The sequence below is a fragment of the Neomonachus schauinslandi genome, chromosome 5 (assembly GCF_002201575.2).
Source record: "Neomonachus schauinslandi chromosome 5, ASM220157v2, whole genome shotgun sequence".
Lineage (NCBI taxonomy): Eukaryota > Metazoa > Chordata > Mammalia > Carnivora > Phocidae > Neomonachus > Neomonachus schauinslandi.
Genome location: NC_058407.1, coordinates 123,721,930 through 123,749,653, shown reverse-complemented (window position 1 = coordinate 123,749,653; position 27,724 = coordinate 123,721,930). Strand labels below are relative to the sequence as shown.

Genomic DNA, 27,724 nt, shown 5'->3' with positions numbered 1-27,724 from the left:
CTTTCAGCTCTAGTAAGTCAGGGACGACAATTTCCCCCCCCCCGTTAAGGGCCAGACAGTAAATATTTTAGGCCTTTTGGGCCATACAGTTCTGTCAGAATAACTCAACTCTGCCTCTGTAGCGTGAAGCAGCCACAGGCGATACGTAAGCAAACGAGTGTGGCTGTGTCCCAGTAAAACTTTATGGATGCTGAGATTTGAGTGTCCTACAATTTTCACGTCACAACGTGTTATTCCTTTGATTCTCCCCTTCCCGTATCCCCCCCGCTCCCCGCCCCATCCCAGCAACCATTCAAAAATGTGAAAACCATTCTTAGCTCATAGGCTGTACAAAAACAGGTGACAGGCTGGATCTAGCTCATGGGCCAGAGTTTGCTGGCTCCTACCTGATCTAAGATATGACTGCTTTCATTTGACCACTTAGAACATAAAGGAAAGGCTGTCATGTTGTCTAAAATTAAATTCTTCTGGACTAAAGAGCCTAGGCACTGGCACAGTAAAAGGCAGGAAGAAGGATCTACTCTGTGGTATCTGAGTCAAAGCCAGTGCTTTGTGGCTTCGTTCGGCATATTCCTGCCCCTCCTTGGACTACTGGCGATATATACATATATATGTACACTGCGAAAACGGGGTTTTCAAATTTTAGATAAAAACACCATCAGTAACAAAATTATGAATACTTATTTACATATAAGATATTTTCCATTAGCATGACAGCTTTCATGATAAAGTCAGCATAAAGGAATATGTGCAATTTTGCATAAGTAATAAAAAACATTCAAACTATCTATGTCCTGATAGCACTAATAAATTCCACTGAGCATTCCTTGTGACTTTAGAACTTTTATTTTCTTTGCCTGACATCTCTGCTGCTGCTGAGAAGACACAAGTTTGTGCGGCAGCAGCGAAGTCTAGTCACTCACGGGTGTACTCTCAGCACGTGTTTGCACAAAACTTTGCTTTTGAACCAATCCACTGACTGCTGGAGATCAAAGTACACATCTGTGTGTTTATTTGGCAACTCTGCTTCTGGAAGAATAAATGTACTTCCCAGTCCCCAGTACATTTTTATCTCCCTCTATACTTGAACACCCACCTACTCCGTCACCGAGTTATGGAAGGTGCTGATTCCCTAAATGCTCCCAGGGATACCGTGTAAGGTGACGGGAGCACACATTTTCCACATGGATCCTTTGTTCTGTTACACGGACAGACAGACCAACACTTAATAAAGAGAAATGCAGCAGTTTATCTCCACACAATAGCAAAGATTTTCTTACACAGTTCTGTGACTTCTTCAGTCCACAGAAAAACAGTCCCTTTTCTACAGGGTGGAAAAATACCTTCTCTTCATCAAGAGACAGCCCAAAGTCTGAAGATTAGAGGAATGTGCTCTCTGTACCCTTTCATCCCTCCTACAAATGGGTAAACAGTGAGGAAAAAAGAATGTTAACATTCTAGCTAGAAATATGTACTATTGGTCACATATGGGTGGGTTTTTTTTCATCTTTTCTGATTGTTACCGACTACATCGATTTCACTTAAGTTGTGCTTTTATTCTTCTTTGGAATGGCAGTTCCAGGAATCATTAAATAGAATATTAACAAATGATGATGTCAGAGTTCTAGAAATAGAAATATCCATCTATTGTAATACTAGTCCAACCTAAAGGGAGGGAAGAAACAGAATGGTAAGAACAGGTAAGCGAGAAAAAATAAATTACAGTACAATAGCTCTGTATTTTTTAAAAGCTACTAAAAAAAACGCCTTAATCCTAAGGGCAGCAAGTATGGGATTTCCTAGGGACATTTATTAGGTTTATAAAGGGTGTAGCTACTGCACTTACCTTTTCAGAATCTGTTCCTGGACATCTCCAGTTGTACAAGTAATACTGCAAATTGCCATCTCCTATGCCAAATTTGAGTTTTTCCAAGAAGGTCTTATTTTCCATCAAATCTAGTGCATTGAATACATCAAATCCTTTCTGCCAATGTAAAAAGGATTTCAAATTTTAAACATCAAAGGACTAGAGTGTTTTCTATTATTATGTACTGCAGTGTACCATTTTATTCCTCTACTAATAGCTCAAATATGCATTTATAACAAGGTTTAATGTCTACATTCTATGTATAGGTTAAGAACTCAGTTCAAAACTGTCTTAGGATATTTTCAGAAGGAACATTTGCCCAGGGGGCTCCATCTCCAGAGCTGTTAGTTATGGGCCTTTTGAACTTCTGACTGAGCTAAAGCTTTAAAGACTTTAAATGTGTACTTGGTCTTGGGCTGATGCTTGGAAATAAATTTGGTAAAATTTTAGTAATAAAAATTGTATTTCTTGAAAATGTTAGGTAAAAATACTATGCAAAATGTGGTATAGATTTATATTTCTCAGGGGTTTTACCTTAAATCATTTATTATTGGCCTTTTTTGGGGGGGAAGTAGTTGAAAAGAGCAATAGGATCAAAGAATCATAGGATAATGTTGGAGATGGAAGAGTACTATGTTAAAAAAATGTTTTCAGTTTATCAAAGAAGACACTTTTGATGTGTTGTTCTCGATTTCTCATGAATAATATTTTCTCATGTCCAGTAATTACACTGAAATAACTGTCAGCTAATTTCAACTTCTTTAAAAAAAATGTTTATTTGTAGCAAGAATTTAACAATTATCCTAACTACCACACTAAGGAAATAGAAAAACATTGCAAATATAGTAGAGCACATTTTGAATTTAATTCCTTTCATTTTAAATGCCTTTCTTTTTAATACTAAACTCCTTAATTTTAAAAATAAAATTCCTTTAATTTTAAAATTCAGAGACTATTTAAGTTGAAATTCAAAAGTTTCCTGTTGCTAATTATGCACTGCAACATGAACATGTATATTCCTTTTATCAAGGTACCATGTATTTTTCCTATATTCCTTGTATTATGGGTTTTATGCATTCTTCTATAAGGGTTAAGAGTTTCTAATTTGCACAAAATACCTTTTTGGCTAAGCTGCAATAGAATCAACAATACAAACAGCCTCTGAAGTTTTAAAAGAAAACTCTTATCAAAATTCTCCCTTTGACGGACGGTCAACAGTAACAAATATCTCAAATGAATTGCACCCGTGCAGAAGGAGCTCTAGTAAGAGGTTTTATATACTTTGGCACACATATTTGGAGAAACACCCAGGACAAAAAGGGAGGGAGCCGCTTACCAATTTGGCTATAATGAGCGCATCACTCATGAGGTCCAGCAGGGGCGTCTCCGTGTGAATGTTGTAGAAGGAGTAGGCGGCCTTGAGGCTCTTATGCGCAGGGTGGTGCATGACTGTGGAGGGGAGTGTGTAGAAGCTCAGGAAGTCAGTTAGTTTACCACTGGAGTTCTAAAGGACAAAGGTAACGTCAGGTAAATACCTCCTTGAACATGCTGCATCCACGCATTTAAGCTCACTTTTTGATTTTTGACGTGTACCGTAACTTGCTGTTAGAACAAAAAGCAACAACTCCTACTACCTCTCTCTCAGCAGTCTGTTTGGGGGCCCCGAGGGTGGGCTGGGTAGAACCTGAGAAGAGCACACGGTGTTGTACCCTTCTTAGCCTACTGGTAGCTGGTTGTCTGCATAACGTTCTTAAGAAGCAGAATGTTCTTTTATTTTTATTTATTTATTTTTTTAAAGATTTTATTTATTTATATGACAGAGAGACACAGTGAGAGATGGAACACAAGCAGGGGGAGCGGGAGAGGGAGAAGCAGGCTTCCCACGGAGCAGGGAGCCCCATGTGGGACTCGATCCCAGGACCTTGGGACCATGACCTGAGCCGAAGGCAGACACATAATGACCGTGCCACCCAGGCGCCCCAGAAGGAGAACGTTCTAAAAGAAAAGTTTCCTCTAGCTCAACTCCTGAGTCTCCCTAGACCTAGGGAACAGGGATGAAAGTAGATTCACTGTTTTTGTAGAAACAAAAGCTCCAGGGATTGGAAGGCTGCCTTTTCCAACTCAAAGATACCGTATCATACTAACATCTTCTTGGCACAAAGTAAGAATTGTATCAGCATAAAGTGAAGGTGGAGCGAGTCTGGAAGCTGTTTTGAGAAACTTGTGAAAGGCATCAGTACCACACCCGAACATGCACCTGTGAATCTGAAGCCACCAAAAATCAAAAGGGACGCAAATGATGGTCTTGGTTTCATCATCACTGGGATACCTGTTAATACAAGAAATGAGCCAGTACTGTTTGCATTGCTTTAATTAGCTGTGGTGGCCTACACAGTTGGCATACAACTCAAACTATGCTATGCCTGAATTACACAGCTGAACAGGCTACACCACATGTATGCTCTTGCTAGTATTTCTTTCACCTGAAAAGAAAATTCCATATGGATGCATTATTTGGCTTTTGAATGCTTCTGATTTATGAAACGTTTTTCAGACACTAAGAAATTAAAGACATCTCACTAAAGTGATTCTCTACTGCTCTGTATTAGCAGCTCAGTATCGTGATGAATTGAAGACCTAAACTTTCAGCTTCAATAAGGATTTTCGGCTCACAAAATGGAAACTGAAAACCAAAACTCACTGGATGGGCTCAGTAGTGGAGTAGAAATGACAGAGGACAGAAATCACTGCACTTGAAGAATTCAGTAGAATTTACCCAGTCTGAACAAGAGAGAGAAAATAGACTGAAAAAAAAAATGAATTAAGTCTCGGGGATCGTGGGACAGTAACAAAAGATCCGACATTCCTATCACTGGAGTCCCAGAAGAGAAAGAAAAATGTGGGGGCTGTGAAAAAAATGGGTGAAAGCTTCCCAGATTTGGCAAAACACACACAACAGAATCAAGAAGCTGAGTGAACCTTAACAGGAAAAACCCAAAGAAATCTACTCCAGGATGCATCCTAATTAAATTTCTGAAAACTAAAGACAAAAGCCTTGAAAGTAGTCACAGAGAAAAGGCATTACCTACAAGAGAATACCACTTTATATGACAGCAGATTTCTCATCTGAAACCACAGAGGCCAGAAGGAAGTGGAACATTTTTTTGTTTGTTTTTTTAAGTAGGCTGCATGCCCAGTGTGGAGCCCCATGCGGGGCTTGAACTCAGGATCCTGAGATTAAGACCCCAGCTGAGATCGAATCAGACACATAAACTGACTGAGCCACCCAGGCACCCCAGTGGCACATTTTTAAAAAATTTATTTATTTGAGAGGGAGCATGCGCAAGTGCACGTGAGTCCGTGGAGGAACGGAGGGAGAGCGAGAGAATCTTGAGCACACTGCAGGCTGAGTGTGGAGCCCCATGTAGGGCTCAATCTCACAACCCTGAGAGATCATGACCTGAACTGAACCTTGACTGACTGTGCCCCCCAGGCACCCTCCAGTGGCACAACATTTTTAAGGGCTGAAAGAAAAGAATGATCAGCCATGAATTCTGCATCTGGTGAAACTATTCTTCAGGAATGAAGGAGAAATAAGGACATTCTCAGACAAACGAAAACTAAAAGACTTTGTTGCTAGCAGACATACCTTTAAGGCTGGCCAAAGGACATTCTCCAAACAGAAATGCAATAATAACAGAAGAAATCTTAGAGTGTCAGGAAGAAGGAACAATAGAGCAGAACTCTTGTTATATGCTGTAAACTATGCTTCTCCTCATGAGTTTTCTAAATCTACCTGACGACTGAAACACAAGTTGTAACACCATCTGATACTTAAGACAGTATTTAAAAAGTCAAGAAGATAAAGGGATCTGATGGAAGTAAGGTCACTTGACGTGATAAAATGTTGACACCAATCGACTGTGATAAGTCACCATATTCCTATATATAGGAATACTCAGAGTAACCATCATACAAACTACACAAATACGCTCAAACGCACCATAAATACATCAAGACAGAATCCTAAAAAAATATTCAAGTAACCCCTAGGAAGGCAAGGAAAAAGAAACAAGAGGAATAAGAATCAGAGGAAACAAACAGAAAACAAATAATAAAATGGCAGACTTAAGCTCTAGCCTATCAGTAATTATCAAATATAAAAGGCCTAAATACAACAATCAAAAGAAAGACTGGCAGAGTGGATAAAGAAACATGGTTCAACCACATGCTGTTTATAAGAAACTTTCAGTTCAATGACGTAGATAAGCTGAAAGTAAAAGGGCTGTAAGAGATATATCATGCACTACTTTAATCTTAAAGTAGTAGGAATGATGGGATGCCTGGGTGGCGCAGCTGGTTAAGCATCTCCGACTCTTGATTTTGGCTCAGGTTGTGACCTCAGGGTTGTGACAAGACAGCCCCATGTTGGGCACCACGCTCAGGGCCAAGTCTGCTTAAGTTTCATTCTCCCTCTCCCTCTGCCCTTCCCCACCATGCATGCTCTCTCTCTCAAATAAATCTTTAAAACAGTAGGAGTGACTATACTTATATCCAATAAAGTAGAGTTCACACAAAGAAAATTACTAGAGACAAAGAGGGGTATTATATTCTGATAAAAAGATCGATCCCCTGAGAAGACATAAAGGTCCTATATGTATTAAGTACTAAACAGGACCCTCAAAATACATTAAAAAAAAAAAACCCTGATAGACGTGGAAGGAGAAATAGACAAGTCCAAAGATATAGCTGGGGACTTGCACACCCTCTCATCAACTGACAGAGCTGCTAGAAAGAAAATCATCAAGGAGGTAGAAAATCTGAATAATATAATAGGATCTAAATGACATACATAGAACACTCCGCCTAAAAAGAGTAGAATATACACTTCACACACATTCACCAAGATAGACCATTTGGGCCTAAAATAAGCCTCAAGAACCTTAACAGAGCTGAAATCATACAGAGTGTCTTCTCCAACATAATGGAATGAAACTAGAAATCAAGAGGAAATCTCTCAGAAGTCAAAGTTGAAAAACAGAGTTCTAAATAATCCAAGGCTCAAAGAGGAAGTTTCAAAATAAATTTAAAAAAATACAGGGGCACCTGGGTGGCCCATTTGGTTAAGCATCTGCCTTCGGCTCAGGTCATGATCTCAGGGTCCTGGGATGGAGCCCTACATCGGGCTCCCTGCTCCGCGGGAAGCCTGCTTCTCCCTCTCTCTCTGCCCCTCACCCCCCTGCTCATGTGCACTCTGTCTCTCAAATAAATAAAATCTTTAAAAATAAACAAATACATATATACATAGAACCAAATGAAAATGAAAATATGACATACCAAAATATGTAGGATGAAGCTAGAGCAGTGCAGGGAGGGACATTTATAGAACTACATGCTTACACTATAACAGGGAAAGGTCTCAATGATCTAAATCCCTCCCTCAAGGGACAAGAAAAGGAAGAGCAAAAGAAGCCCAAAAGAAGGAAGGAAATAATAAACATAAGATCAGAAATCAATGACACTGAAAACAGGAAAACAGAAAATCAATAAAACAAAAGCCTTGTTCTTTGGGGGGGGAATCAAAATTGATTTGATACAACACTAACAAGACCAACAAACATAAAAAGAGAAAAGATACAAATCGTCAATATCAGGAATGAAATAAACATTATCACTATAAATCCTTTGGCCAAACAGACACATGAAGAAGTGCTCAACATCACTCAGCATCAGGGAAATCCAAATCAAAACCTCAATGAGATACCACCTCACACCAGTCAGAATGGCTAAAATTAACAAGTCAGGAAACGACAGATGTTGGCGAGGATGTGGAGAAAGAGCAACCCTCCTACACTGTTGGTGGGAATGCAAGCTGGTGCAGCCACTCTCAAAAACAGTATGGAGGTTCCTCAAAAAGTTGAAAATAGAACTACCCTACAACCCAGCAATTGCACTAGTGTGTATTTACCCCAAAGATACAAATGTAGTAATCAAAGGGGCACCTGCACTCCAATGTTTATAGCAGCAATGTCCAGAATAGCCAAACTATGGAAAGAGCCCAGATATCCATCAACAGATGAGTAGATAAAAAAGATGTGGTATATATTTACAATGGAATATTATGCAGCCATCAAAAAATAAAATCTTTCCATTTGCAACAACGTGGATGGAACTAGAGGGTATTATGCCAAGTGAAATAAGTCGATCAGAGAAAGACAAGTATCATATGATCTCACTGATATGAGGAATTTGAGAAACAAGACAGAGGATCATAAGGGAAGGGAGGGAAAAATGAAACAAGACGAAACCAGAGAGGGAGACAAACCATGAGACTCTTAATCTCAGGAAACAAACTGAGCATTGCTGGAGTGGAGGGGGGTGGGAGGGATGGGGTGGCTGGGTGATGGACATTGGGGAGGGTATGTGCTATGGTGAGCACTCTGAATTGTGTAAGACTGATGAATCACAGACCTGTACCCCTGAAACAAATAATACATTACATGTTAATAAAAAAATTAAAAAAAAAATCCTTTGGCCAGTAAAAGGACAAAAGAATAATTAAGCAACTTTATACTCTTATAAATTTGACAATCTAGAAGAAATGGACCAATTCCTCAAGAACCACAGCCTATTAAAATGCAATCAAGATGAAACAGATCACTTGAATAGTCCTATACCATTACAGAAATGGAACTTACTTTAACAAAAAAGAATTTTCTAAGGTCAGACGGTGTCAAGTGGAGAATTCTAGCAAATATTTAAAGTATTATCACCAATTCTATACAATCTCTTCTAGAAGAAAGGGGAGGGAACACTTCCCAATTCATTTTATGAGGCCGGAATTATCCTGATACCAAAACCAGACAAAAGCAGTATTAAAAAAAAAAAGGAGAAACTGCAGACCAGTATCTCTGTTGAACTCAACAAATATTCAAAATGTTAGCAATCCAAATCCAACAATGTATAAAAAAATTTATACACCATAACCAAATGGGTTTTTTCTAGGAATGCCAAGAGTAGTCAAACATGTGAAAATCAACCACTGTAATATACCACATCAACAGACTAAAGAAGAAAAATCACATGATCATATCAATTGAAGCAGAAATAGCAATGGACAAAATCCAACACCCATTCATGATAAGAACTCAGCAAGTTAGGAATCAGGGAAATTCTCTCAAATTGGTAAGAAGCATCTACAAAAATCCTCCAGCTAATGCCACGCCTCATGGCAGAAGACTGAATGCTTTTCCACTAATACCAATAACAAGGATGTCGACCTTTACCACTCTTATTCAACAAAGTACTGGGAGATCTACCCCCTGCAATAAGGCAAGAAGAAGAAATAAAAGGCATGCAGATGGGAAGGGAAGAAATGTAATTGTCCCTATTTGCAGGTGACATGACTGTCTATGTAGAAATCCCAAGAAATCTACACATAAACTCCTGGACCTATTAAGTGATTTCAGCAAGGATGCAGGATACAAGATCAACACAGAAAAAGCAACTGCACTCTATGCACTGACAATGAACATGCAGAAACCAAAATTAAAGACATAATACTATTTATAATTGCTCTAAGGAAAATCAAATATGTAAGGTATACACTTAAGAAAACAGGTACAGGATCTGGATGCTGAATATCATTAAATGCTGATAAAATTCAAAAGTTCTAAATAAATATAGAGACATATCGTGTTCATGGACTGGAAGACTCATATGAATTCTCCCCAAATTAATCTATAGATTTAATGTCATTCTTATCAAAATCCCAGCAAGGTACTTCATAGACAAAAACAAGCTTATTCTGAAATTTATATGGAAGGGTGAAAGAAATAGATTAAAACAATCTTGACAGAAAGAATGAAGTGGGACGAATCACTCTACCTATCAAGACTTATACAGAACTATAGTAATCAAGACAGTGTGGTGTTGGTGGGGGACAGACACCAGAGATCAATGGAACAAAAGAGAGAACCCAGAAATAGAGCCCAATACAAATATTAGCATTCAACATATGGAAAAACCTTTAGAAACCAAGAAGATTACAGGTAAAAAGAGGCAAAGTATATGCCCGGCATAAAAATGGCTAGCAGATTTATGAGATGATGTTCAAATTCATTAGTAATAAGAACATACAAATTAAAAACAAGATATCACTTGATACCCATCAGACTGGCCTAAATTTAAAGTCTGGTAATAACCAAATGCGCCTGAGGATTTGTGGAAACAGGACCTCCCCAACACTGCTAAGAGATACTTTGATGAGCTGTATGACAACACAGCTCGACCTCTGAGTATATACCCGAGGGCAGCAGTTCTCAAAATGTGGTCTGTGAACCCCTGTGGGTATCTGAGACCCTTCCAGAAGTCCGAGGAATCAAAACGATTTTCCTAACAGCACTACGATGTTATCTGCCTCGTTCACTGTGTGGACATCTGCACCAAGAATGCAGGAGCGATGGTGCCACCACCATCCGGGCCTCGGCACCAAACCGTGCCGGTGGTCTTCTTACTCTTCACCACCACAAACTCACGGTTTAAAAAAAAAAAAGGTTTCACTTAAGCACGTCCTTGAATAAGAATTCTTAACGGTGTTAACTCCCGACGCTTAACAACTCATCCTTTCCCATCCTGTGTGATGGCATGGGACGAAGCACACAAAGCAGTTCTGTTGCCTACTGAAAGGGCAGTCTTTTTATTTTTCTAGGAAAACTCTCATTTTCCTTGAGTTTGCTGTCTCAAAGAGAAGCCTGTAGGCGATGGAGGTGTGAGCTGAACTAGCCACTTTTTTCATGGAACACCACTCAAAAAGAGGACTAACAAACTCCGGTCATTGAAACTTGGGTATTTGGCACATCTTGGAAATCAATGATGCGATCCTATCACTTCAAGGAAAATATTGGTGGGATTTGTTGCCAGTGATATAATTTGAGCTTTCAGGGTACAACTTTATGTCTGGAAAAACCTATATCCTCCACCATGAACTATATTATATACTTTTCTGATGACAATGGTGGGGATATCAATGAATGAGACTTTTTGATATTATATAATAAACTGTTATCATCTAGAAGATCTTTTTAACTCAGTGAATCGGTATTTTCCAAATGATCAATATATGATGTTACAAACTCATACACTGGTAAAGGAATGATCAAAGGACAAGACAGACCAATGGATTTTAATCAAACAGAGTATGCAAAGTTCATTAATATGCTTTCAGGTAGAGAATATTCAAAACGATCTGAATAGGCTACTAAAATATTTATTCTTTTCCATATCGTCAATACTTCATGTGAAGGATTTTTTTTCACACACGTCGGCCAAAATAATTTATCACAATAGATAGAATGCAGAAGTAGATATGAGAGCCCAGCTGTCTTCTAGTAAATCAGACATTAAAGAGATATGCAAAAATATAAAACATACCATTCTTAATTTTGTCACTTTGGGAAACAGTTATTTTTCATAAAAAATATGTTATTTAGGTAACATGTTTATTATTGTTATTAAATTAAATATATATTTTTTCAATTATTTATTCTCTTTCAAAACTAAGATATAATTGACATATAACATTATATTACTTTCAAGTGTACAAGATAATGATTCGATATTTGTATACATTGCAAAATGATCACCACAGTAAGTTTAGTTAAAATCTACCACCACATGTAGTAACAACTTTTTTTCTTGTGATAAGAACTTTTAAGGTCTGCTCTCTTAGCAACTTTCAAATACGCGACCCAGTCTTAACTGTAGTCACCATGCTGTACATTACATCCTCATGACTTATTTATTTTATAACTGGAAACTTGTACCTTTTGACCCTCTTCAACCATTTCGCCCACCCTCTACGTCTGGCAACCACCAATCCTGTTTTCTCCATCTGTGAATTTTGGATTTTTTTTTTTTTTATTCTACATATAAGTGAGATCATACAGCATTTGGCTTTCTCTGATTTATAAAATAATAATATTAAAAATTTTTGCTTCAATTTTCAATGTAATAAGTACCTGTAAGTATAATCCACAAAAATAAAAGCTCTTTGGGGTCCTCAATAGTTCTTCAGAGTGAATGAGTCCTGAGATCAAAAACTTTGAGAACTGCTGTCCTGGAGAAACTAACCACAAATGCATAAAGATTTGTGCTTAAACTTTTGCATAGCAAAGGAAATAGTCGACAAAACCAAAAAACAACCGACAGAATCGGAGAGGATATTTGCATATCAGATAAAGCACTAGTATCTAAAATCTATAAAGAACTTATCAAACTCAACACCCAAAGAACAAATAATCCAATCAAGAAATGGGCAGAAGACAAGAAAAGACTTTTCTGCAAAGAAAACATCCAAATGGCCAACAGACACATGAAAAAGTGCTCAACATCACTCAGCATCAGGGAAATACAAATCAAAACCTCAATGAGATACTACCTCACATGGGTCAGAATGGCTAAAATTAGCAAGTCAGGAAATGACAGATGTTGGCGAGGATGCGGAGAAAGGGGAACCCTCTTACACTGTTGGTGGGAGTCTAAGCTGGTGCAGCCACTCTGGAAAACAGTATGGAGGTTCCTCAAAAAGCTGAAAATAGAGCCACCCTATGACCCACAATTGCACTACAAGGGATTTACCCCAAAGATACAAATGTAGTGTCCAAAGGGGCACCTGCACCCCAATGTTTATAGCAGCAATGTCCACAATAGCCAAACTATGGAACGAGCCAAGATGTCCATTGACAGATAAATGGATAAAGACGTGGTTCATATATACAAGGGAATATTACTCAGCCATCAAAAAATTGAAATGCTGCCATTTGCAATGATGTGGATGGAACTACAGGGTATTATGCTAAGTGAAATAAGACAGTCAGAGAAAGACAAATACCATATGATCTCACTCATATGTGGAATTTAAGAAACAAAACAGGATCACAGGGCGAAGGGAGGGAAAAATAAAACAAGATGAAATGAGAGAAGGAAACAAACCATAAGAGACTCTTAATCATAGGAAACAAACTGAGGGTTGCTGGAGGGGAGGTGGGTGGGGGAATGGGGTAACTAGATGATGGACATTTAAATGGAGGGCACATGATGTATTGAGCACTGGGTGTTATATGCAACTGATGAATCACTGAACTCTACCTCTGAAACTGATAATAAAAACAAAGACTGCTCAGTCGTTCTCCAGAAATGTCCTTTGAATTCACCCTGTCTGTTTCTACCATTTCTGCGCTGCCTTGGCTGTCATCCTACATCCAGACGGATGCCTGACAATGTTGAAAAGACAATTCCAGCTCAGTGCTCACACCTGAATGGTGAATGGACTGTTGTCGGAACTTCTACCTGGCCTCCTTATTCTTTCTCTCCTCCAGGTACTTACCAGCTTAAATCTCAACTTCTGAACCCAATCCCACTTCAACTGAAAGAGCTTCTATGCGAAACATCATCTGAACAACAAATTCCAAGCTTTTTTTTTTTTCTAAAAAAAGGTTTAAAAAGCACTATGTTAAATTCATCCAATCAATAATCAGAAAATTTGTTACTTTTCCTTCCTTCCCTTGAACAAGGGTTAAGTGGCTGAGTTATGCCATCTCAACGGAAAGCAGTTCAGGTCAAACCAGGTTTGCAAAACCCAAAGATATTAAACTTTGGAAAGTACCTCAGATAACGCCATCCAAATCGACTTTTTCAAAACTGAATAAAGCAATTAATCACACAGGTACCAACAGAAACGTATCCTGATTTCCTATTAATCACTAGCAAAAATATGCTCTTCTCTAGGAACGGAAACTGTAAGAATAAATTCTGGTTCTATCGGGGGGAGCAGAAATCTGGTTTGGAAGCAGTGAGTCACGGAGAAAGAGGAGAGAGAGCGGCACTCTTTGATCCCTCCAGGAAACAGACTCAGCTGTGTGGTGTTTTCATACTTGTCTGTAGTGTCTTAACCCCCTTATGTTTACCTCCACTACAAACGTATCAATAATGTGCTCCTGGGGGAGGAACCAGTGAGCTACTTCCTCTTCATCCATCACCGGGGCGAGATGAAACTGCTTCAGGTAAGTGTTGGTCAAGTCTCGAACGGCCCGGATATCTCTCGGTTCCATCGGTCTCAGGCCTGACGTCTTGGTAGCCTTGTTGCAGTGAACACAAAACAAAGTGGGAAGTTGAACTGTAAGAGGAACGGAAGGCCGGGTACGTCAGCGTCACCTGGGAGCCTGTCAGAGCTGCCGCATCGTGGCTCGCCCTCAGCCCTACAGAATCTGCCGTTTACCAAGACTCCCCAGTGATCGGTCTACACACAAAAGCTTGAAAAGCACCGACGTAAAAGTACGTTAGACAATGCGTTGTACCTTCTATCCGTGGGCCCGGTCTGGGGTCAGTGCTGTCCCAACGAAGCCAGAGGGGACACCAATCTACGTGCCAAAGCCAAGCATGTTAACAGCCTCCACCCCGGGGCAGAGCAATCTGAGCATGTGTTCTGGAAGGATGTGCTTTAGAGACTGCCCTGTCTGACATGTTGAGGTGAAGACAGCTCAGAAACTGATTTTATTGAATGGCTCGTGAAGAGGCTGTAGCTCTTCTGTTCTTGTGAGCAACAAAAATGAAATAAAAGTAGATCATATTGGTTAGAAGGGGAAGGGCAAGCATTTGACCAGCCAAGTATTTTCTAAAGGTGCATGGCTAGCTGCCAAGTACCAGGCCTGGCTTCCCCTGCTCTCTTTTGATTAAAAAAGGTGATTAGAACAGGCATTTGGATTCATCATTCCAGAGCATCACAATTTCTACGGTATTCTATTAGGAACAGAATTAACCTAACGGTCAGGACAGGTCCCCATTTGGATTTGTTCCACTGTGACCTCAGATGAGCTCCAGACATCACTTAGCTCCCTAGGAACTGCCCAAACACCAGAACACTTGAGCCGAGAAGTGAGAAAACCCACCACAAGTGTTTGTTTGTACAAAATACTAAAAACTTAGCAAGACAACTTCATCTTTCCAGTTAGCTTGATTTTTTTCCTTTTTCCTAGAAATAGTGGATATATTTTAAGCAATAAGTAACCTGTATATAAATAGTTCTATTCTACCTTTTCTAAGTTATCTTTAAAGGCTTTAAAATTAAATACTGCCTTTAAAAATAGATCATGACAACTTCCGCATGCCCCCAGACTCGGAGCATAGCAGATAAGCCTAAGGTGGAAAATAGGTTTCATGCTGAGTGCTGGCTCTGATCCATCTTAGCAGCTGTGCCGAGGTCTCTTGGGGTCCGTGACAAAGAATGCTGACTGATCACTGACTGGTGGGGGCTAGGAGGGGGGTTGAGAGATCTGTTCTTTGTATTTACAGACCCAAATGGCCTTTCTGTTATGACTTATGTAATCTATAAAGACGTAGTAATTCAGCTAAACTATAGTTTACTAGTCCACATCGAGAGAAGATAAGCCCTGAACATTTAATAGAGAACTCGTACTTCTAGCCTCTCTGTGGATCACAAAGCCAAAGCACGAGAAATCTCCAGGCCCTGGCTTCCATCCAAGGCTTAACCCTTCAAGCAAGAAGGGTAATAACAGCCCGAATATGTGCGAATGAATGAAATGAAATGAATGAATGAATGAATGTCTATGTTTCGAACCACATTTACACAGTAAGGTACGGTGAAGGCTGCAGACAGGGAAAAAAGTCAGGGTCAGTTCTTCAAAGATGACACTTCTTGGGCCTGGCACTTTTATGTAAGCCAGGCAAAAATTCTTTTTTCCTTTCCCCTGACCCAAGTTTAGTGTTTGGTAGCATTTCTATACTGCAAATTCATGGCAAGATGGAACCTAGGTGATTTCCAAATACTGGAAAAGGTAACAAACATACATTTCTAAATGCTAACAGGAAAAACCAAACTACATATACAGAAAGAATGTATTTAAAAAGTCATTTACAAAGATGGTTTTCTGCTATGCAGATAACCTCGATAAAGTCTTAAGTAGCCTTGCTCAATAGTAAACTGCTTTTTCTTTTGTTGCTGGTTCAGGAACAATGATATCAAGCAATTAGATTCATTAGTGCAAGCAACAGGATAGTGCATGTGTTAGGCGGACATTCAGAAAGGAAGAACAAGCCTGCCAACTTCTTTCTAGACCAAAACACTCCTCTGCAGCAATATTCTCCCTCAGTGAGTATTTATCCTGCAAAATCACTAAAATCAACATCTTTTGCCCAGCAGACACCCTTAAAGCAGCAGTTCCTGAATATTTTTGTCTAAGACACCTTTCCCCTCTTAAACACGGAGTATTCCCAGCCAGTTTTGCAAAGGTGGGTTATATCCACCCGCACGTATCGTATTAGAAATTAAAACCGAGAAAATCTTAAAACAAAAAAAAAAATGCAGGAGCACACATTCCAGAAGGCCTCTCGTAGATGTCACAGTTCATCTGTAGGGTAATTAAAGCGAAAAATGCATTTTATGTCTCACTGTTATTATAAAAATAGTGTTGATGTCACAGACCCCGCTCCCCCGGAACGGACTTGACTCCAGGACTTCTCAGGGGTCCCAGGACCAACTTTGAGAACTGCTGTGTCAGGTCTCCAAAAGTCAGAATAACGGGTAGTCGAAGTGGGAGATGGAAAACTCCGTGAAACAGTACGTTTGGGTGAACAGGCAGAAAGTATACGCACTGGGCAATTTATAAGCCCTAGAAGTGCTTTTTCACAGAAGCTTTTTTTTTTTAAGAGAACATCAGACTGTATCAGCTATAAAAAAAAAAAAATGCAAGATCCCAGAAAACAGGAGAAGAATGTTTACTTTTGCTGACTCATAATGTGTGTCTCAGGGCCTAAACGTGCTTCTTTCTAATATCATGAAGTTTCACACTCTCCAAAAAAAAAAAAAAAATTAACAGAAGCACAAAATACATTTTAAAATATAAAATACACCCTCCAATTACAGCTGCGGTCTTCAGAAAGAGGTGGGGAAATGTTAAGCCTAGATTTAAAAAATGGTAAGTTTTGGCATAACCCAAAAAAGAAAGGTGGCTTCCAGAGAATTCCAAAAAAACAAAAAGACATTTCCAGTGACTGAGACAGCCTTACATTTCATATGCAAGCTCTATTATCTCAGCCAGACTCACTTTCCCAGGGTCCAACTAGCAGGCGTGACTTGTTGGGACTCTCTGTACATTGAAATATGTGTAAAATCTGCTTATCAGTGCATACGGCGAAAAGGCTCAGAGGTCTATTAAAAAACAGAAGCCGTTTTGTTCTCTGTCAAACTATGTGGCGTAAACTCTCTTAGAGCCAAGATTCCAGAGTAGAGATGTAAGCAATGATTATGGGGATTTGATTTAAAAAGCAGCCGCAGGACGCTAATCATTAAAAAAAGCATCTACTGCAACTAAATGTTGCACGTCTTCACAAGCACGTCCTTCCTGCAACACTGTGGAAGGACCCCAGGAGATGAACCTGACTCCAGTTTTTTGCCGACTTTAAATTCCTTCACCTTTAAGAGCACTGACCAAAAAAAAAAAAAAATTCCAACTTTGTTTGAAAATGCTCAAAAGTGGGGCGCCTGGGTGGCTCAGTTGGTTAAGCATCTGCCTTCGGCTCAGGTCATGATCTCCAAGGTCCTGGGATCGAGTCCCGTGTGGGGCTCTCTGCTCAGCGGGGAGTCTGCTTCTCCCTCTGCCTCTGCCCTCCCCTCCCTGTTCATTCTCTTTCTCTAATAAAATCTTCAAAAGAAAAAAAAGAAAAAGAAAATGCTCAACAGCAAGCTAAAACAAACCAATGTTTACAAGGTAGGGGAGGGCATGACACTCGGGGAGACCTCAGCATTGCAGAGAGCAGAGGCTGGGGGGGGTGTGGGCCCTGGGTGGTTCTCTCCTAACAAGAAGATGACGATTCTGGGCAGAGCAATTTCACTGCTCTCTTCCACAAAACGGGGAGAATGCCCTGCCCTCCTAGGACGGTTCTGAATAATAGTTGAGACTATGGATGTTCGGTGTCTAGCACAACGCTGGCCATAATAATGTTAACGCTTTAGATCCAGAAGTCCACAAACAAGGCCTACAGCAGGCACGGTACGCAGAAACAGTAATGATGGATCAGAAGATGAGACTGATCCAGAGAGCAAAAGCTGTACGCAATAAAGTTCTTTACGCTTAAGGGCACAAAAATGTTCTTAAATCACACGACTGGGCCCCTATGCAGGCAGAGGCCATTGTCTAGTACATGCTACGTTGTCCAGCTTCTTTTTTTTTTTTAAGACTTTATTTTTAAGTAATCTCTACACCCACCACGAGGCTCAAACTCACAACACTGAGATCAAGAGTCGCATGAAGAGTCGCACACTCTACTGACTCAGCCGGCCAGGCGCCCCTGCACCGTTCAGCTTCTAACTCAAACGACACACTCCCAGGCGGCTCAGTGGGTGCCTTCCAGATTTTCTAATATCTGTATTCTCATCTCTTCTACCCTCTCTTTTTCCTCATTGTTTTACTCTTCATTTTTCTTTCCTTCCCCAGGACTTAAAAGCAGGGAGGCAGACTGGAACACGCCAACGAGCGCTATTCGGCCCCTGACGATCATGCTTTCCTGCGTTCACCTCCGCTCTAGTGACCGTGTGGCGAGACATCCGGTGGGACCGGGCCACGCTGCCCCCTGGGGGTGTGTGAGAGGTGACGGCAGGAGCAAAGGGATCTAACAGGCGGAACGTGGATGTTCGGGGCGTGCATCCCGAGTCCCCCACTTATTAGTGACAGGCCCGTGTCTAAGTGTCAAACTGCGTAAGCCCTGATCTCTTCATCTGCAAAATGCAGACAGGCCACACTAGCTTTGAAAGGTTGTCATGAGAGTAACATGAATATATATACACATGTGAGAGCACTTTGTAAACTTCACTTTATTGGGGGAAAAAAACTCCCAATGCCGGACCAGGGATTTATTACCAACTTGTTAACACTGTTACCTGAGTTGATCGATTTTTGCGTAAAAACATAAAGGATGAGGTACAAAAGTCAAAAATACTCTTAGCTCAAAGTCTGATCACCCTGAATAAACCCATGACAGGTACTAAAACTTTCCTCCTTCATCCCATTTTAGGAAACCTACACGGAAGTGGGCACCTTCCTTACACACAAGCTGGACGGCTTCAGGCTCAAGAAACTGAAATTCGGGGAGACCACAGAAGAGCGTTAGCCCCTAGTGAAAAAAGTGGGCACGCCTGAAGTTTTTAAATTTCCGCTCCTGGATGGCCAAGTCTCCAACCGCAAGGAGGCCGCTGAGAACGGACAGGCCTGCAGGCGGCGTGTTTCGCCGTAGCGGTGTCCTGTGCCTCTACGTGCATGTCCCTCGCGGGTCACTCTGGGTCTTGGCCCCTGGCATCAAAAAAGCCCTGGCCAGTCAGTATTCAGTGTCACGTTGCTAGTGTGACTTCTCTGAACGTCTTCCGTGCACACATCTCCACACACCTACCTTCCCTTCTGCCACTCCAGCATGAGGGGCTGGCGCCCCCTCCCCAGGTCCTGTGGACCCTACTCTCTCATGCTGTCTGCAGTGTTTATTTTCTTCTCTTCTGGTCCACATTTCCCCTCCTTCCTTGGCCTCAGAGGCGGTGGGTTCATTAGTCTGAGCCCCACTGTCTGCAACAACAGTTAAGACCGAAGGGAAGCCGAGGCCTTCCGATCCTTCTGCCAGGTTACAAAGCTCCAGAATGATGGTCCTGATCTCTCCCACATCTGGTTTCCCTCGCCTCCACTTTTCTCCTCATGAAATTCTGCCTAAGGTCAGAAATCAGTTGATTCCTGTCTATCACTGGAAAAAAATACATCCGTTCATGTAGCTACTCACATGTACTTGGTAAACACACAACTGGCCGAAAGACGAAAGGAGGTAGTGGAGTCCACCGCGCCGAGAAAGGCCACCGCAGGTGAAGCCCTCCCCGTGTTCAAGAGGAACATGGTGACATTCCACGGGGATCCCTCAATCAAGTTAAAATAGTCACGAAACTACTTTCTAACAACCCAAGAGAAAGAATAGCTCTGGTGAAATCAAAACTTCAAACGAAAGATCCCATCTGTGGCAGACAGATTCTAAGATGGCCCCTGGTGATGCCACCTCCTGGTGCTCACAGCCTTGCGCTCCTCCTGAATGTGGAACCTGGGACTTGCTTCTAACCAGTGACATTCACAGCAATGGTGACTGGATGTCACCTCCAAGCACTGATTACATAAGTTTCTAACTTCCACCTTGCTAGCCGGCTCTCTCTGTAGACTCACTCCCTCACTGGCTTTGATGAAACAAGCTGCCATGTTGTCACAGCTGCTACCCTACGGGGAATCTCACCTGGCGAAGACCAGAGGGAGGCCGATGGCCGATGGCCAGCAAGGAATTAAAACTCTCGGTCCAACTGCCAGCAAAAACTCAGGCCTGCTAACAGCCATGTGAGGTGGACCCACCCCCAGTCAAGTGTTCAGATGAGACCCAGCCCCAGTGGATACCTTGATGGCAACTTCATGAGAGACCCTGGGGCAGAGGCCCCAGGCAAGCTGGGCTTTGATTCCTGAACCACAGAACCTGGGAGAAAACAAATGCGTGTTTTAAACTGCTAAATTTGTGGGAATCTATCACAACAGCAAGAAACAACTAACACACCATCCAAGCCTCAAATAAAGGCAACACTGGTAAGCACATGTAACTTTTCCTCTATTAAGAGACAACTTGTCATGTTGGGAATTTACTAGCTTAAAAAGATATTTTTTTGAGGGGGCGCCTGGGTGGCTCAGTCAGTTAAGTGTCTGCCTTCGGCCCTGGTCATGATCTCAGGGTCCTGGGTGGAGCCCTGCGTCAGGGGTGGGGCGGGGGGGGGAGGTACCTGCTCAGCAGGGAGCCTGCTTTGCACTCTCTCTCTGCCCCTCCCCTCTGCTCATGCTTTCTCTCTCAATCTAATAAATAAATAAAAATCTTTCAAAAATATATATATTTTTAAGATTTATTTATTTATTTAAGAGATGGGGTGGGGAGGCTTAGGAAGAATCTTTCAAGCAGACTCCCCACTGAGCACAGAGCCCAACGCAGGGCTTGATCCCACAACCCTGCGATCACGACCTGAGCTGAAACCAAGAGTCAGATGCTTAACCAACTGAGCCACCCAGGCGACCCTAAAAAGATGGTAATTTAATGAAACATTATTTCCTCTCCTTGGTCTCTCACTCTAAGCCTTATTCCTTAGGTCCTTTGTGTTAAAATAGCATCAGAAGCCCCAAGTTTTCTTCCTTCTTATGTAACAAATGGTAAATACCCGAAATTTCAAAACTTACATATCTTGAGTTCAATCCCATCCAACCCTAAACTAAAGACTTAAAAGTCTTAAAAAACAAAAAACAAAAAAAACCTGGTGTTTCCAAATGAGCTCCCCTATTTTTCCTAGCCCAGAGTTCCAAAAAGCGACATATTCACATTCTCAGACACATGAGCTGGTTTTTTAAGACTCTTGCAAATAACTCTTTTCTACATTAAAAGCTTTAGTTAAGGTCACAGCTTTGAAAAACTGCAGAACATTCTTACTTACATCCGGAAGTCTGTAGAGCTTCATTGTTCTCTGTAAAGTCATATTTCTACTCAAGTGAGAAAATTTCACTTCTACCAGTTTTCTGGGGTTTAGTGATCGATGCCAGTATCTGGAATATAATAAAGGTTTTAAAACCTGATTGGTTTCTAACCCTACCAGTTTTTTTACTCTTTGTCCCAGTTATAGAAGCATTTAACGAACACTAGTGATGCCCCTGGTGCAGGGCTGGATGCTAGCCCTCTTCTTGCATAATTATTTTATCAGCTGGTTTTTACATCTAAAATACATCCTCACTTTCCTTATGTTCCTTTGTAGTCTGTGACATTTCATCTCTTTCAGTAAAGAGCAATCAAAATTGTAAATAAAGTTAAAAAGTGCCCAGTCTGCAAGTCTTTAATGACCACTGCTGATTCTACAGGAAGCAAACCAAAAAGTTTAAAAACATAAAAACATCCCCCCTAAATTCGTAGCTGTCGCTTTTATATAATGCACACCAAAGAAAACAACTTTTTGAGAAACTATCTTGAATTTCTTCAGTGATTCCAGTTTAGGTACTAGGATGATTTGTATTAAAACATACCTGCGAAGTCTTATTTGTTCAGGTTATTTATGAATAATTTAATCGGAGAGAGTCGTTTTGCAGTTTACCTTTCATATCTTTCATAAGTTTTCATCTTATTTGAGGCAAAAATAGTCAAGAGAGATAAACCCTGAGGCTTTACAACAGGTTAGTCCAGGCACCAAATCTGCCCTGGATTAACCTTTGAAAGCTTGGTAAGAACAGATGAAGTCATAAAAAACAGAGCTTAAGCCTTTTCTTACTCTCAGCAAACAGGTTTGTTTGGGCTTCTCAGCTGGTGTTTATCAGGCATTTGGGACAGTTCCCTGACAGCCAGGGCAGAGCCTGGTATAAACCTGAGTGTTTGGAAGGAAAGAAAATGCTAGCAGGGTGGATGTTCAAGATCACAATGCCCCGAATTCCCCAAGGGAGAGGCAGTGCTGGTCTCTCCAACGGAAAGGACACAGGAATACAGAACCAGCATCATTAGCAGGTAAATGTTAAAAAGCAGAGTCCCCCCCACCCCCCGGCTTTTTTTTAAATCACGAAGTGGTTCTATGGCAAACTGGAAAGAACACTGGACACAGTGATTCTTGGGTCTGGTCTCCCCCCTCTGCCACCAAACTACGTAATAACAGGTAAACTCAAATCCCTGAGTTACACGTGAGGGTAACTGGTAGCAACAGAGCAAGGGGGCAAGAGGTGAGCCTGTGGTGTTGTTACCTGCAAGTGGCTACCGGCTTAGGAAGAACCACTCCAGCGGTATAGACAGCCTGAAAAATCCCTTCCAGGTTCACTCTTCTGGTTATTTCTCGAATTAACACTGGAGCTACCCGTTTTGATCTCAATTTCTTATGAACACAAAGAAAGTTGATTTCTACCATCTTTTTCACACTAAGAAAGAGAAAGAGGTCAAAAATCGGAGGGAACGTAAGACGAAAACATTTAAAAAAATAAGACAACACCCATGACATTTCAAAGAATATGAAACCGAAAGATCCCCCCCCCAACCCTTCAACACAATATTTAAGAACAAATGACCATCATTTAGACATTTCACAAGTTCAGATGGATATGCTGGTCTCCAAATCCCCTGCTAAAATGATCATAACTCTAGGCCATGGAGACCCAAACCCCCTTGTCCTAAATAAATTTAAGACTTTTTTTTAAAGTAAGTTTTCACTTTAGAAAACGGGTAAGACGGGGAGCCTGGGTGGCTCAGTCGGTTAAGCGTCTGCCTTCGGCTCAGGTCATGATCCCAGGGTCCTGGGATCGAGTCCTGCATCGGGCTCCCTGCTCAGTGGGGAGTCTGCCTCTCCCTCTCCTCCCCACTCATGCTCTCTCTTGATATCTCTGTCTCTCTCTCTCAAATAAAATAGATAAAATCTTTAAAAAAAGAATAAAAGAAATAAAAACGGGTAAGATGTGCCTCAAAGTTTCTACATCTGTTTTTTTTCTGTCATGTACGCAATTAGGACAATAATTGGGTCACCCAGCTGCACAATCTGGTAAGATGTTGCTTTGGAGTATAATGCAATTCCTAGGATCCTGAGAGGTGCCTTGACCAGACGAGAGCTGGTGTTTTTCTGAGCTACAGTAAACCTTCCAGGGCTCCAAAGCCTGTTCCCCACTCTGGTTCTACATATGCAGGCATTCCATCTGGCACAGAGACTCCTTGACATCAAATGCCTTTTAGTAGCAAAGAAACTAACCAATACACTGAGAAGTACACAGTCCCACTCTGCACAAGATCTCTGACTTCCTGGGCTAGAGACCCAGAGCAAAAATGCAACAGTTATCCTACGGATAAAAAGATTTTTTAAAAATCTCTCCTGAGATCTTTTACGATAATTTTTTTCTCCAGAAATAAATCTGAAATAACCATTTATAGCTTTTTTATTCTGATACATACATATATACATGTATACGTCGTATTTGTGTGTGTGCACTGACGAGACTGATAGAGAGCTGTCCTTTTTTTGCTGTTTGCAGTCCAATTTTTTTTTTATTAAATCAACTTTAGTTTTCCACTGGTCCGTGTTTCTGAATCAACTTTATTTTTAAGAGTTTTAGATTTAGCAAAACCGAGCCGAAAGTAGAGTTCCTTCCTGCAGACCCCCGCCCCCACCCACTCACAACCTCCCCTAAGATCAACAATCTGCATCAGTGATTTTTCAAAGCCCATTGTAACTGCAGTTCTTGGAAAAACAACACATCAAAGCCGGCATGGACAAGCTGTAATAGGTACCTGTCATAAATCCGAATGTTTGCTGGGATGGCACTTATGAACCCTACTAGCTTTTTGTTCGAAGACACTCGGACCCCACAGTGCCACTGAAGGAGCCAGCCCGGGGGACGCAGCGCCCTGAAGCGGATGCAGGCAAGGAAAACAGGCGGCGGTTAGTGTCCAGGAACCCAGGGAGACCGAGGCAGGCCGCCCCGACTGCCCACGCCCGGGGCACCCCCCAGCAGCCGGCCAGACTCACCACAGCAAGAATTCGGGCGAGTAGTCGAAACGGAACACGCTCTCCTCATCTTCCACGTAATTCTCATTTAACAGCGTGTACAGCTCCTTGAGCTACAAGACCAAGCAAGTGTCTGGTCTATGGTGCTCACAACCCCGGCCCCCTAGAAGCAATGTGTGCGAAGGCAGGTGTTGAACCCCAGAGTGTTACTCACCACATCGGCGTTACCCAAGTCCAGGGTGTCCCACATAAAACCCTGCGGCAGGGAATAGGGCTCCTGACGCACGTTGTCTTTATCCGCTTCAATGGCCCCGTGAGAGGTTATGACTTCATCTGGGGAGGAGCAGAGGAGAAAAAAGACAGACAAAAAGACAGAATATTCAAGGACAAAGCATTGTGATGATCCAAAATGGTCCGTCACAGAAAACGAAATCATTTCTAGAGGACTTGGGTTTCACATCATCTTTGAAAATATGCTATGTTTCAGCTACTTCTTGGAGGGAGACAAGGTAGCTAGGTGGCAGAGAAGAGCTGCTATCTCACCAATTAAATAGAAGGAGCAATCCTTTCTCATGCAATGACAAGGTGTGTATTAGGACATGACAGTGACTTCTCAGCCTCAGCCCCTACTTGACAGATCCACTGCACTACACCACAGTGGACAGCTTAGATCCTATGACGGCCTGGGGAAGTCTCTTCTTATTCTGCATTTCAAAAACCTGGGGTGGGGGTGGGGAGGGCTAGGTGACCTCTGACCCCTCCCAGCAACACCTACAAGTAATTTGCAGACTGCTGACAATGCAGCTGAAGTCATCCACGTCTCCAGTGATCTCCACAAAGGTGCCCTTTTCCAGTTCCTTCTCCACAGCTTCCCAGTGTGACTGGGATAGAACCCAGTCCCCTGTGTGTGGCTGATGCCCACCTGGCCTTTCTCTCCAGCTTCATCCACACTGACCCCCCTCAGGCCGGCCCCAGCTCACGGCGTCTGGGGTTTCCCTCTGCTCTCACAGCCCTTCCCCTGCTCTCCGTAGGCGAGCCGCTTGCGTTGTTTGCAGACATAAGCTTACACATCACTTTCCCACAGCATCTTTCCCTGACTAAAGCTGTTTCCTACCTGGAGGATGCCCTCCCTCCATCCCCACCTGGCCACCATTTGTATCCTACTTCCCCTTCACTGTTTCCCCGCCATGTTCCCCAGCGCCTGGCACTGAGCAATACACACTCACCACTGATCTATTACTCAGCCATAAAAAAGAATGAAATCTTGCCGTTGGTGACCTTGAAGGCATTATGTGAAGTGAGTCATGTCAGAGAGAGAAAGACAAATACTGTATGATTTCACTTATCTGTGGCATCTAAAAAAAACAGAAATTCTGAATTCCTAGACACAGAGAACAGTCTGGTGGTTGGCAGGGGTGGTAGTGTGAAATGGGTGAAGGGGGTCAAAAGGCACCAACTTCCAGTTATAAAGCAAGTAAGCTCTGGGGATATAATACACCACATGGTGATTATAGTTAATAATACTGCATTGCGTATTTGCAAGTTGCTAAGACAGCAGATCTTAAAAGTCCTTATTACAAGAAAAAAATTCTGGGGACGCCTGGGTGGCTCAGTCGGTTAAGTGTCTGCCTTCGGCTCAGGTCATGATCTCCAGGTCCTGGGATCGAGTCCCGCATTGGGCTCCTTGCTCAGTGGGGAGTCTGCTTCTCCCTTTCCCTCTGCCTCTCCTCTCCACGTGTGCGTGCGCTCTCTCTCTCTCTAATGAATAATGAATAAATAAAATCTTTAAGAAAAAAAAAATTCTGTAAGTCGGTGTGGTGAGGGATGATAACTAGACCTACCGTGGGGGTCATCTAACAAGGTACACAAACATCCTATCGTTATGTTCGACACCTGAAACTAATATAGTGCTGTATGTCAGTTACACCTCAAAGAAGAAATAAATAAATAAACAGAAGCAGAAGGAAAAAAAAAACAGGTATTTACTGAATAAATGACCCTCGGGTACAGGTTTTGGCCTCACCTTTTTTTTAATTTATTTTTATTATTATTTTTTTAATCACCTTTTTTTTTTTTTTAAGATTTTTTTTTTTTTTAATTTATTTATTTGACAGAGAGATAGCACAAGTAGGCAGAGCGGCAGGCAGAGGGAAAGGGAGAAGCAGGCTCTCTGCTGAGCAGGGAAATGTGGCGCACCCCGGCTATCTTCCCAAAGATGTGTGGTGGTGTTAGGAGGCGGCCCAAGGCGGCTTGCTTGACCCCGGGGCTGTGACCTGAAAGCCACCAACAGCTTGCCAAGCAGCATTCAGCTAAACCCAATACATCCAGATCAACAGACCCACATCCCTTTCTCTAATGGCCACTCAATTCAACGGCATTTAAAATCCTTTAAGTTCACTCTAGGGAGTCTTCCTCCACGACCAAACACATGTATTTCTAGAGCCTGAAGGAAAAAACAAGTGAGGAGAATCGCTTTCCTTGATCTTTCCCACTCCCAAGCCCGTGCTTTTTCCAGGTACGTGAGGTGGATACGGCGGGGAGAGGAGCAGGAACTTCAAAAAGGTTAAAAACCATTATTTGAGGGCAAAGACAAGGACTGTTCCCGGATTTTTATGCGATAAAACGGATAATTTGTACATAACTGGACTACAAAGAGATTTGGATGACAATCCTTTACCTTACACAGATTCTGGAACTCGAACAATCAAGAAAGAAGAACAGAGAAAGTAATTATAATCTATTTGCATAGGAGGATAAGAGAAAGCAGCAGGCTTAGTTTTTAATGCAGTCATAATCATTTTTAGTGCATTTATATCATCACCTTCTCTACTGTGGAAAGGGGAAGAGTTAAATGATGTTTATATGGAAACTTATGAGGCGAACAGTCTGAGTGGAACGTGAGGGAGCAGGCCCAGCGCTGAGGGAAGAGGCCTGCTGCCGAGATGCCCATGCGCCCCAGGTGTCCCCTGGAGCGCTCCCGAGGGGCCCGAGTCCCTTACTGCGCCGCGGTGTTCTCGGCTGCTAGTAATTCACGCCGGTGGTGAGTGTGCAGGATCCTACTGCTGAGCAGCACAAAACCTTCCATTTCAAGAAGATCTAGTAGGGCAAATATCCTGTGTCTTTTGGAGTAAGTGAGATGTGAGACTGCTAAAAATTTATGTAGAGGAAAAACGATTCCATGAAGCTCAGGACCAAAAAAGGTCCTGAGACTCTGTCTTTTATATATGTTTTGAATACACTAAGGTTTCAAGTGGGAGAAGTTGGATTTTTTCTATAGG

At 41.8% G+C, this 27,724-nt stretch overlaps 1 protein-coding gene across 2 annotated transcripts in view; it reads right to left on the bottom strand.

The window, feature by feature from the left end:
* Positions 1-1,229: 1,229 nt before the first annotated feature.
* The window catches only part of NMT2 (N-myristoyltransferase 2), a 62,350-nt gene continuing 35,855 nt past the window's right edge, over positions 1,230-27,724 (bottom strand). Inside the window, exons 4-12 of one of the 2 annotated variants that reach the window (XM_021696727.1) lie at positions 24,661-24,779; positions 24,468-24,559; positions 24,230-24,346; positions 22,705-22,875; positions 21,423-21,531; positions 13,834-14,004; positions 3,204-3,371; positions 1,847-1,984; positions 1,230-1,665 (exon numbers count right to left, since the gene is read on the bottom strand). In XM_021696727.1, coding sequence (XP_021552402.1) covers positions 1,645-1,665; positions 1,847-1,984; positions 3,204-3,371; positions 13,834-14,004; positions 21,423-21,531; positions 22,705-22,875; positions 24,230-24,346; positions 24,468-24,559; positions 24,661-24,779 — 1,106 coding nt within the window. In that variant the 3' untranslated portion in view covers positions 1,230-1,644. Of the gene's footprint in view, positions 1,666-1,846; positions 1,985-3,203; positions 3,372-13,833; positions 14,005-21,422; positions 21,532-22,704; positions 22,876-24,229; positions 24,347-24,467; positions 24,560-24,660; positions 24,780-27,724 lie in introns of those variants that run through there. The other variant, XM_021696728.1, reaches the window with a different exon arrangement.